This window comes from Labeo rohita, chromosome 13 (assembly GCF_022985175.1).
Source record: "Labeo rohita strain BAU-BD-2019 chromosome 13, IGBB_LRoh.1.0, whole genome shotgun sequence".
In the NCBI taxonomy this organism is placed as follows: domain Eukaryota; kingdom Metazoa; phylum Chordata; class Actinopteri; order Cypriniformes; family Cyprinidae; genus Labeo; species Labeo rohita.
In genome coordinates, this window is record NC_066881.1 from 28,250,217 (window position 1) to 28,263,509 (window position 13,293).

At 32.6% G+C, this 13,293-nt stretch overlaps 1 protein-coding gene across 1 annotated transcript in view; it reads left to right on the forward strand.

Annotated features, from left to right (window-relative positions):
- hpse2 (heparanase 2) overlaps nt 1-13,293 on the forward strand; it is a 92,212-nt gene that overhangs the window by 45,537 nt on the left and 33,382 nt on the right. Inside the window, exon 6 of the mRNA XM_051125356.1 lies at nt 3,393-3,440. Within this exon, the coding sequence (XP_050981313.1) occupies nt 3,393-3,440 (48 nt within the window). The remainder of the gene's footprint in view (nt 1-3,392; nt 3,441-13,293) is intronic.

The following is a 13,293-nucleotide window of genomic DNA, read 5'->3' on the forward strand; positions in this document are numbered from 1 at the left end:
GAATCTTAAGAAAAATCGTGGAGCCTCAAATATGTTTCTGAATGGCTGTAGTTGTCAGGTCGTGTGGTGTTTTACACTTTCAGTGTGGAAAGGTGTCATGACGGGTTATGGCACGGCGTTAGCAGAAAAGCTTATCTGATGCTGGACTCATTTTAATGGCTCGTATAAGAGATCTCCAAAGCACATTGTTTAAGAAAGCGCAGCACTGTCCGCCTGCCTGGAGGAGCACAGAGCTGAGTCGTGTTTATGTTGCTCCATGTGGATTGTTAGTCCAGGGGCCTTTAGCACCATTGAAACTCACCGACAGATAAATAAAGTGTCACTCTATTAATGGCGTGACAGAGCAATGTTCCACCTGCGTGTTACTCGTTTCTCCCGCTCCCTCCTGCAAGAGCACAGAGACTTCAGTACTGCAGCTTTTCATTTTAAGCAGTTTTTGTTTGCAGTAAGATGTTATAAAAGTTATAACTTGCATTACTATTATTTGAATAGGTTCATTGAGTGAACGAGTCTTTTTGAATGATTCGTAGGAATCATTTGATTGTAAATTACAGTGTGAAAGAACGAGGATGTTCAAAAACTGCTAACAGAAATGAACATCAGGAACATCAACCGTTTCTAATTAACAACAAATGATTAATCGAAAACTCATGACTGAATTCCCTTTAAATTCTCTTTCAAAAGGAGAATCTTGTCTTGTGTGTGGTTTTAAAAAAAGGTTTGAGCAACACTGCCAGCCTTATGCTTCTAAACACATATATTTTTATGACAGGAGGTTATTAAAGCAGTGCCAGTGTTGATGTGCTCAGTATTAGGACCACATTTTCCTAATTTTGCTCTTGTAATGACGTCTGAGATAAATACCTCTGGAATTCATTTGTGAGAGTTCATTTACCATTGTTTGTGCTTTTGTGCTGTTCTTCAAAAACTGGTTTTGTAGAATAATGACTTTTGTGAGTGGATACTAATTGCTTGTAATTCCAGTGTGACAGAGCCAGAAATAAATCTGTCAGTGCCTGACCAGAGCTTCCTCATTCTCGCAACCAGCGGCTTACTAGGCCCTGTCTACACCTTCACACACACACACTGAAATCAGCAAGAATGATTGGAGGACAAACGCACACGTCTCCCAAAATTGGGGAAAAAAAGGAATTTATTCATTCACAGCAGAAGTTCATTTTTGTAATCATTATTTAAATATATAAATGTCTTTGAAACAAGATCATTTTGCCTTTCAAATAAACTTAAAAAAAATTGGCATAAAAATAAAAAATATTAAAAATATATTTACATATATTTTTTTTTTTCTTATCTCACTGGCATTTATCTTGGATTTTTATTTATTTATTTTTTTTGCATTAGGGAATTACTAGTAGTCGTAGCAGTAGTAATGTAATTTTTAATCTAATACAGTTTACATGCATTTAGAACGATTATTATTTATATTATTATTTTATATTTTAACAGTTATATAGACAGATTTGTGTTCATATATACAAATGCACCATTTATTTTTTTTCTTTACGTTTTAAAATAGGACAAATTATTGATTATTTTGGAAGTTAAGGTAATTAAGATTTATTTCTTGTAATTGTGATTTTTTTTTTTTTTTTCTTCTAGATTTAGGCTTTAAAGAAAAAAAATAGCTTGTAATTCGTTTACACTACCAGTTAAAAGTTTTGGAATTTTTCATGGTTTTTTTTTTTTTTTTTTAAGAATTCTCTTCTGCTTCACCAAGCCTGCATTTATTTAATCCAAAATACAGCAAAAGCACTAATATTGTGAATTATTTTTACTATTTAAAATTATATTTTAAAATGTAAAGTGTGTTTTCAGCATTATTATAGTCTTCAGTGTCACATAATCCTTCAAAAATCATTTGAATATGCCTATATGCTTTTTTTATTATTATTATCATTATCAATATTTTAAACAGTTGAATACATTTTTTTCAGGATTCTTTGATGAATAGAAAGATCCAAAGATCAGCATTTATTTGAAATAAAAAGCTTTTGTAACATTATACACTATTCAGTATAATTTTTGGGAAAGAAATGGAAAATAATACTTTATTTGATATGAAAGATTTCTGTTTCAGATAAATGCTGTTCTTCTGAACTACTTATCTATAAAACCCGAAAAAATCTACTCAGCTGTTTTCAGCATAATAATAAATGTTTTTTTGAGCAGCAAATCAGAATATTAGAATGATTTCTAAAGGATCGTGTGACTGGATTAATAGTGCAAAAAATTCAGCATTTAAATCACATAAATAAATAACATTTTAAAATATATTAAAATAGAAAACACTTATTTTAAACAGTACAAATATTTCAAAATGTTCAAAACTGTTTATGCTGTACTTAGGATCAAATAAATGCAGGCTTGGTGAGCAGAAAAGACTTCTTTACAAAACATTAAAAATCTTGACTGGTAGTGTGTGTTATTTAATTACTGATTGTTTACTTGTCTTCGGTAAGCTTGAGCTCTTTTTATTTGTATTAGTTAAGCTAGTATTGTATAGAATGCATAATTCTGAAATTTCAGTGTCATCTACGAATTTTAACAACCTATTGTAACAACTGTATTGTGATCATAAAATTACACGAGTCATATCGTGATATACTATTTTTGTCATATCTGCAGCCGCTAACTAGAAGCCACAATATCTTATGCAATGTTGCTTCTCAAGTAAATTATCTTTCAAGTGGGAAAACCTGGGCCGACGAGCAGGCTGAAAATAAGTGTCATATTTTTGGCATCAGTGTCTTTGCTCCGTGTGATTTGTACTGTGTAGTTTAGGTGCGCCCTTTTACTTTCTGCCTAGTGTTTTCCTGCGGGGGCTTTTGAGAAGTCATAACTTTGGCAGGCTGAAATGAAACTTGGTATTGCAACCACAAGCGCTTTGTCGAAGGTCTTCCTCAGAACGAGACGCCACCCCTTGCTGCTACCAGTCTCGTTCAGATGGAAATGATAAATGCAGTTTTAACTCAGCAGACAGACAGAGGGAAAGAGAGGGAGACGAGAGGGGAATTACGGGACGGCATAGAGTTTTGGAGAGAAAAAGAGCAGTCACACGAAGAACTGTTTAGAAACTTTGTTCCGTATAAGGAGTTTTATTCCCTCGTTTGCTTAAGTTTACTCAGCTCCCTGGTAAACTACTCTCTGCACAAATTTACAGACAGCATGAGAGATCAGCGTCAGGAGCGAAATAAACAGACACCTCCTGTTAGCCACGCAGCCATGTGTGTTTGGCTATCGGTTCTTCTCAAAAGTCGTTTATGATGGTGGAGCAGAATAAAATAGCTGTTTTTCCAATGCTATAATAATAATAACCTTTCATATATCTATATGTGCTGATTCTGAAAAAACTTTTTTTCTCTCTTTCACAGGTTTATGAAAAATGGTGGTTCTGTCGTCGACGCAGTAACGTGGCAACAGTAGGTATTTTACCTTTTTTAAATTATAACCTTTTATTATTCCCTATTGTTTATGGAAACTTTGAGATCATCTTTCTAAACACGTAATACAACATTGCTGTGGTATGAAACAAAACAGAATGCAAATACAAAAGTGTCCGTTGTTCTCAACTGGTGGGTCACGACCCATAAATGAGTCGCAGGACTGTTCTGATACAGCAGGGGGAAAACAATGCAAAAGTAAAAATATTAAAAATGCAACAAGCCTTATATTCGTGTATAGTTAAGAGAGGAAAACAAATAGGCCTAGCCACTTAGTTACTATGTTGTATACAGTTACAAAATGATTTGTCATTGTTGGGCACTAATAGTTCTATTAATACATTTCAGTGTTGGATTTTAAATACAATAAACTATTTTGGTACTGAACTGGGTTGTTTCCTGATGTCTTGAAGCAACCAAAAATAATTGTGACTTTTTATTTCACAGTTTTGCCCTTTTTCTCACAATTCTGACTTTTACCTCTCAGAATTGTGTGATCTAAACTTACAGTTGTGAGTTATAAAGTCACAATTGCGAGATATAACCTTGCAGTTGCAAGATGTGAGTTTACTTCTCACAATTCTAAATTTTTTCTCACAATTTTGACTTGTTTTCTAAGAATTGAGAGATATAAACTCACAATTGCGAGTTATAAAGTCCAGTTGTGAGAAAAGACAATTTTCTTGCAATTGTGAGTTTATATCCTTCAATTCTAATTTTTTCTCACAATTCTGACTTTTTTTCTTGCAACTGTGAGTTTAAATCTTGTGATTCTAACTTTTATCTGGTAATTCTGACGTCTTTTCTCAGATTTGTGAGATATAAAATCACAATTGCAAGTTAAAAAGTCCGTTTCTGATGAACAGAGTCTGTTTTCTCACAATTGTGAGTTTATATCTTGAGATTCTAACTTTTTTTTCCTCACAATTCTGACTTTTTTTTTCACACCTGTGAGTTTATTTCTTGCAATTCTGACGTCTTTTCTCAGAATTGTGAGATGTAAACTCACAATTGCAAGTTATAAAGTCCAGTTCTGAGGAAGAAAGACAATTTTCTCGCAATTGTGAGTTTATATCCTTCAATTCTAATTTTTTTCTCACAATTCTGACTTTTTTTCTTGCAATTGTGAGTTTAAATCTTGTGATTCTAACTTTTTTTCTTGCAATTCTGACTTCTTTTCTCAGAATTGTGAGATATAAACTCACAACTGCAAGTTATAAAGTCCGTTTCTGAGGACAAATGACAATTTTCTCACAATTGCTTACAATTCTAACTTTTTTTCTCACAATTTTGACTTCTTTTCTAAGAATTGAGAGATATAAACTCACAATTGTGAGTTATAAAGTCTAATTGTGAGAAAAGACAATTTTCTCAAAATTGCAAGTTTATATCTCTAATTGTATATTTTTTTTATTGCGATTCTAACTTTTATCTGGCAATTCTGACGTCTTTTCTCAGATTTGTGAGATATAAAATCACAATTGCAAGTTAAAAAGTCCAATTCTGATGAACAGAGTCTGTTTTCTCACAATTGTGAGTTTATATCTTGAGATTCTAACTTTTTTTTTCCTCACAATTCTGACTTTTTTTTTCACACCTGTGAGTTTATTTCTTGCAATTCTGACGTCTTTTCTCAGAATTGTGAGTTATAAACTCACAATTGCAAGTTATAAAGTCCAGTTCTGAGGAAAAAAGACAATTTTCTTGCAATTGTGAGTTTATATCCTTCAATTCTAATTTTTTTCTCACAATTCTGACTTTTTTTCTTGCAGCTGTGAGTTTAAATCTTGTGATTCTAACTTTTTTTCTTGCAATTCTGACTTCTTTTCTCAGAATTGTGAGATATAAACTCACAACTGCAAGTTATAAAGTCCGTTTCTGAGGACAAATGACAATTTTCTCACAATTGCTTACAATTCTAACTTTTTTCTCACAATTTTGACTTCTTTTCTAAGAATTGAGAGATATAAACTCACAATTGTGAGTTATAAAGTCTAATTGTGAGAAAAGACAATTTTCTCAAAATTGCAAGTTTATATCTCTAATTGTATATTTTTTTTGTTGCGATTCTAACTTTTATCTGGCAATTCTGACGTCTTTTCTCAGATTTGTGAGATATAAAATCACAATTGCAAGTTAAAAAGTCCAATTCTGATGAACAGAGTCTGTTTTCTCACAATTGTGAGTTTATATCTTGAGATTCTAACTTTTTTTTCCTCACAATTCTGACTTTTTTTTTCACACCTGTGAGTTTATTTCTTGCAATTCTGACGTCTTTTCTCAGAATTGTGAGATGTAAACTCACAATTGCAAGTTATAAAGTCCAGTTCTGAGGAAGAAAGACAATTTTCTCGCAATTGTGAGTTTATATCCTTCAATTCTAATTTTTTTCTCACAATTCTGACTTTTTTTCTTGCAATTGTGAGTTTAAATCTTGTGATTCTAACTTTTTTTCTTGCAATTCTGACTTCTTTTCTCAGAATTGTGAGATATAAACTCACAACTGCAAGTTATAAAGTCCGTTTCTGAGGACAAATGACAATTTTCTCACAATTGCTTACAATTCTAACTTTTTTCTCACAATTTTGACTTCTTTTCTAAGAATTGAGAGATATAAACTCACAATTGTGAGTTATAAAGTCTAATTGTGAGAAAAGACAATTTTCTCAAAATTGCAAGTTTATATCTCTAATTGTATATTTTTTTTATTGCGATTCTAACTTTTATCTGGCAATTCTGACGTCTTTTCTCAGATTTGTGAGATATAAAATCACAATTGCAAGTTAAAAAGTCCAATTCTGATGAACAGAGTCTGTTTTCTCACAATTGTGAGTTTATATCTTGAGATTCTAACTTTTTTTTCCTCACAATTCTGACTTTTTTTTTCACACCTGTGAGTTTATTTCTTGCAATTCTGACGTCTTTTCTTAGAATTGTGAGTTATAAACTCACAATTGCAAGTTATAAAGTCCAGTTCTGAGGAAAAAAGACAATTTTCTCGCAATTGTGAGTTTATATTCTTCAATTCTAATTTTTTTTCTCACAATTCTGACTTTTTTTCTTGCAACTGTGAGTTTAAATCTTGTGATTCTAACTTTTTTCTTGCAATTCTGACTTCTTTTCTCAGAATTGTGAGATATAAACTCACAACTGCAAGTTATAAAGTCCATTTCTGAGGACAAATGACAATTTTCTCATAATTGCTTACAATTCGAACTTTTTCTTGCGATTCTGGCTTTTTTCTTGCAATTGAAAGTTTATATCTTGTGATTCTAACTTTTTCTTGCAATTCTGACTTCTTTTCTCAGAATTGTTAGATATAAACTTACAATTGCAATTATGAAGTCCAATTCTGAGGGAAAAAAAGACTATTTTCTCACAATTGCGAGCTTATATCTTGCAATTCTAACTTTTTTCTCACAGTTATGACTTTTTTTCTTGCAACTGTGAGTTTAAATCTTGTGATTCTTTTTTCTTGCAATTCTGACTTCTTTTCTCAGAATTGTGAGATATAAATGTACAATTGCGATTATAAAGTCAAATTCTGAGGGAAAAAAGACTATTTTTTTTACAATTAGCAGATTATATTCTGCGATTCTAACTTTTTTTCTCACAATTCTGACTTTATAACATGCAGTTAGCGACTTTACGCAGTTCTGACCTTATAACTCACAATTACGAGTTTATATCTCACAATTCTAAGAAAAAAGCCAGAACTGTGAGATGTTACATTGCAATTGGGAGAAAAAAGTTAGAACTGTGAGAATTGTTATTTTTTATTCACTGGTTAAAACAGGCATCCATAGGTTTAGGTCCATCATCTGTGATTGCATTTTGATATTGTTAATTTCATAATTTGTTATGGACAATAGTTTTTACTAGTCATGGTTTGGCATATTGTCCAGGACAATTAGCTTGTTGATATTTGGCCATTTTGAGATTATTGGCATCAAGGTGGTGTAATTTTCACAATTGGCTGCATTTTCTGTTTTTGAGTATTATGACACCTTTTCTGCTTGCAAATATTTATTAATGGATGTTCAAAAGTAATATTGAATGTTTTACATGAACACTGTGTAAAATGCTCACTGTGTTATATATTAGTCACTGGCTGTTCTGCTCTCTAGACATCAGCAATGGTAATACAAAAAGTCTGTCGTTCTACTCTGTTGTTTATTAAACGTAAAGTCTGCTGTTCCCCACCTCCGCCTTAATTTCTAACACCTGTGAGGTGGGATAATGTGCTGGAAGGTAAATTTACACTCCCAGCAAACACATGCAGGCCTCTAATTTGAGCCTTTTTTCCTAATCGGGTTAAGTACCATTACTGAGAAGCGTTGTAAAAGACGTCAACAGTTGGTGTGTGTTCAGTAATACTTCTAACTAACAAAACAATTAACATTCCATTCATACTTTCAAGCAAAACATTTCTATTTGAACTAGTCATATCATGTTTTTTGATTGTATCGCATTTGTATATAAAAAGAATTATACATATGTGTGCATGTATGTAAAATATTGCCATTCAAAAAAGGGGTTAGTTTTTTTTATGCATGCATTTTTGGTTCCTCATGCTCATCAGGGTTGCGCAAAATACAAAAGCTGTAAAATACAGTAAAACTGAATTTTCTGAAATGTTATTAAAAAATTCAGAATTTAATACTTTTTCTTTTTTAATGTATTTTAAAATGTCATTTATTCCTGTGATGGCAAAGCTGAATTTTCAGCAGCCATTACTCATGACCCTTTAGAAATCATTTTTAATATGCTGATTTGTGCTGAAGAATATTTTATTATTAATATCAATATTAAACACAATTGTGTGGCTTAATGTGTTTATGGATCTAGAAATAGAAATGTTTTTTAACATTATGAATGTCTTTGTGGTCACATTTTATTTAATGCACCTTTGTTAAATTAAAGTATTATTAAAAAAAAAAAAAAAAGAAAAGAAATTTCACTGCCCCTTAAATTTTAAACAATAACATATGCATATATACATAAACATAAATACTTCACATTTAAGCACAATATACAGTATAAGTAATATGGTAGTTTTTCTAAGTGTTCTAAGGTTTCTAAGGATCAGTTACGTTTCACTTGTGACAGAACAGTAAAGATTCTTTTCAGGGATTAGAGCAGCTGTTTTCCTAAGGCTACAGGTATTCATCTCTAAATAACTGCTTATTTCAAACCCCTCTATCCTATTAACTTCTTATGGAGGGGAGGGAGAATTGAGCTGTTGTGTCTGTCCATCAGAGACTGAAATGGGTTTGATTTAAAAATGTTTGTGGAGTTTAAGCGAACGGGCATCTCTTGTCTTTTTTTTTAGTTCGCCGTTGACTATTTTGAACTTCGCGTTTTATGTTGTTGTCATGTCTTTGTTCTCTAGCCCAACTCTGATTGTATCCAAGTGTGTCCTCATTAGTTCTAGAGTATTTCTGCTGCCTTAATTAGTCATATGTGGGTTTTTCTAACATTATTTCTTTGACTATAAAACCAGCCCATTCCCAGTGCTTGGAAATTTGCAATGCTACGGTGAACTGGGCAGGTGTGCATTGACAACACAGCGGTCTTCTGGGAACCAAACTGAAGAGGATAAATGATCACGATGCAGTGATTCACTTTGTTTTGCGTTATTATCAGTCACTGTTTTTTATGCACCTGGCAGGTTTTGCACCAAATAATAATGCAGTGTCTAATTTGTGCATTGTATTTGCATAAAAATTAATGTTTAGCATTAACTATGTACTGTTAGCCCTGTTGGGTGTTGCCATGTTCATTTATTCACCTGCATTTCAAAAAACTCGGGACAAAAATAAGTTTGCCGTGAAGCAAGACCTTCACAATAAAAGCCAACTAAAAGCAAAATGAGCAATAATCAAACTATGTTAAAGATTTCCAGATCGTTAAAATAGAGATGTGTGTTTTACATGAACAAATTGCATTTCGAAGTCTAGCCCTAATTTCCAGTTTGACGCATTAGACCAGAAAATGAGGTAATGCCAGATATCAGGTCATTAATTTAAGGAAAGGAAGTTGTTATCGGCGTTAACAGTGAGCTATGTGTGTACTTCTGTGGAACTTTCCCTGGTTTATTTTCACTGATTATAGCAGATACAGCTCTGGATGTTGCATGAAATGCATTTTTTTTTTTTTTGTCTGAGAGTCTGTACAGCTGGATCTTCGGCTGGCTCTGATGGTTCGGTGACAGAGTGTGAGAGAGTTTTTTGAACCAGCTGACGAAACTGTTGCTTGCTCATTTGGTTTTCTGTGAAGTATTGAATGTTGAAACTGAACGATGATCAAGGACAAAGTTATATCTAGTTGTCTGAATTGTGAATGATTTGAATTAGTTTTGGAAACGTAAGTTAGAATTGTGTTAAATGATAAATAAGCACAGTCTGGGTTAAAGTGTGTTTTCTAAATGTATAGCTGTGACTTTGTTCAAATATTTTGCAAATTAAATACTTAAAAAAAAAATTCATTAAATAAGTTAAAGTTACAACACATAATTTAAGTATTTTCTCAAGAAATGCTACTTTTTTTGTAAAATGTAACATTCATTTTTAAATGTTGAATTTTCTTTACAAAAGTAATGTGAACAGCTTTTGCATTAACTAACTAACAAACAAAATTACTTGTGTATTATTTTGTATTACTACAAAATTGCAGACAAAAGTACACTAATAAAAAAGTACATTAATATATTTTTTCTAAATTTCTATTTTCTAAATTTTTCTATTTTATCTTTTTTACTTTAAAATTTAACACTTTAATTAGCAACGTGATAAAGAAGCTTTAAAGCTGGACGAAGAAGTTTTAAACTAAGTTACAAACTTTTGGGAGTTTGGAGTTTGGATGGGAGTTTAAATTAGAATTTTGACATTTGAAAAGTTTTGGCTCATCTGAACATTCTGTCGGTGTAAGTTTATGAGATTTTTATGATTTTTATTCTTCTTCTGGGAGTTTAAATATGAATTTTGACAGTTGGAGTTTGAATAGTCTTGGCTCAAATGAACATTCCGTCAATGTAAGTCTATGGAATTTTTATGATTTTAAACCTTTTTCTGGGAGATTAAATATGAATTTTGACAGTTACAGTTTCAATAGTCTTGGCTCATCTGAACATTCTGTCGGTGTAAGTTTATGAGATTTTTATGATTTTTAACCTCTTCTGGGAGTTTAAATTTGAATTTTGACAGTTGGAGTTTGAATAGTCTTGGCACATCTGAGCATTCTGTCAATGTAAGTCTGGGATTTTTAGGATCTTTAATCTTCTGGGAATTTAATTTGAATTTTGAAGGTTGGAGTTTAAAAATTCTTGGCTCATCTGAACATTCCGTTAATGTAAGTCTATGATTTTTAATCTTCAGTTTTATGAAAACTGTAAATCAGATCATTTAGAAAAGATATAGCACACTATAAATCGAAACAGAATGAAGATCTGGAGATTAGTTAGGAGTTAGAGTCTTAATAACGGGGACCATTTTAACATTAAAAATGTCATTAAATTATATATATTTTTTATTTTTCTGTGCAGTTTTGTAAAGAAAATTACACAAGCAAATAAAAAAATATATTTTAATTTAACTTGTATGTATGTATTCGTTTGTATGTTTGTTTTTGCTATTTTTTATGCATTGTTGAGCCCTGAAAACGCTTGTCTGGACATGAGATACTGTTGTGTGTTTTATAACCGTAGAACCGGGCTCGAGTCTGACCTGAGCAGTCACTGCCGGCTGCTGCAGACAGACAGGGCGAGTTCCAGGTCAGCTAGAGTTTTTCCTTTGTGATATCATGAGAAATCACAGATGCAATGTTCAGAGAGCTTCAGCAAAATCTCGTTCTTCAGATGGGCTGTCGCTTTTATAACCTCTCACTCAGAAAGCGCTTCACTCAACACTGCATTGCAATATGGCGAACCTTAATAATCAGAAACAAGCTCATTAGCGGCTTTCTTTTATCTCCCGGCACAATGATGGCTGGATGTGCTTTCAATGACTTTAATTAGTTCCATGCTGAGTGGCTTTGAATTATTCAGTAATGAGAAGTGTTTTATCAAGTGCATGCAATAGCTGCGGTCATTAAAAGTTATAAGGACATAAACAAGTTTGCTTTTCTCCCTCAATTAGATGGCCCCCCTGCGTCGGCGGAGAGAGGGTGGCCTAAACAGACTCATTAATCTAGAGGTCAACCCTGATTAAAGGAAACGGAAGTAGGAAAGGGTGTCAGAGAGGAAGATTTCATTAAAACACCACCTACTTAGTCAAACTCAAGCCATATGCGCTCACACGTCCTGATGCGCAATTATCATTTTACCGTAAAGGAGGATTCCAGGAATAAGAGCCCTCACAAGTTATTTAAACAGCTCTTGTGGCTCTTGTATACTGTAAAAGTGATTTTTCAAAGATTATTGAAATGCGTTGTACAAGAAAATACGGTTTCAGTCTTGTGTTTGGTTTAATGTGTTACCTGCCTTTTGCTGTGAAATTTACTAGCAATTTCTGAGTGAAAATTGTTTCTGCGCCTATTTTTTTTCCCAGTGTTATTGTAATTATTCATTTTAATGGTTAACTCTATATTTACAGAGTATAATGTAATTTTTCCTGCTCTGTCTCAATAGAAAAAAAAAACATTAAAAACATTAAATTAGGAAAACTGGCATCTCATCAGCATCATGTTATTTCATAGTTTTTTTTTTTTAATTATCTAAATTGTTTTTTAATAAAAAAAATAAATGAAGCATGTGTAGTCTGTAGTTTGCTTCAGTTTAGATTTTAATATAGAATATTTAAAGAATATTTTACATTTTAGATTTTTAATATATTTAAAAAATGTAATTTATTCCTGTGGCAAAGCTAAATTTTCAGCATTATTACTCCATTCTTCAGTGTCACATGATCCTAAATAAATCATTCTAATATGCTAATGTAATTGATTATTATCAATGTTGAAAATAGTCAACTTTATACCATTAGAGTATGACAGCAACATGAGGAAACATCTGAAACAATGTTGATATGAAAACAAAACATTAAAATTCAATTAAGATTCCTGTGCTATGAAAGAAAAGCCTCTGAGCAATAAAACCTTTATCTAATTTACTCTTTATCTCTTACATTAGGAGTCTCTGTCTTCCGTGAAACAGATGCGCTTTTCTTTCACTCGTCTTCCAGACGTCTCTTTCGTTTTGAATGCTAATTTCAGAAGTCTGTTTTTGAGAATGTACCTTACAAGCAGAATCTAAAACACTACAAATGGAGACACATTAGCTAAATATAATACTAGGGAGGTTGAGAGTTGTTCATTGCTGTTTGAGGTCCAAAGATAATGAAGATTTGTTGCCTCTAGAGTTGTGGAGCTTTAATCCCTTGGAGACTATAAATTTTGAGGGTCAGTGTCCACAGAGAACCACTTTTCCTTCAGATACGTCAAGATCTTCAGACATATTGCCTGAAAATGGTGCAGTTCATTGAGGCCCTCTTTTCACACCCTCCTCCAGATGGCCGGCCCACAGCTACTTCATCCCGAACTCCTCCTCTCTCTCTCTCTCTCTCTCTCTCTCTCTTTCCCACTAACTCACTTACTTGCTCACTGCAGCAGCTCTTTGACCAGAAAGAGCTCTGTCTCTTGTCACCGCTGTCTGCTTTTACATCTTAATGTAATTCATGGGCTCAATCTGTTAGTTATTTTGTATATAAACCTGCAGAATGGCCTTAATGCCTTTAATTCATATTTTGAACTTTGCTCACTGAACTGGGAAAATGTGGATTGTGTTATTTTATATTGTACTGGCAACATTAAGATTGATAGCGTTGCCATTTTGCCA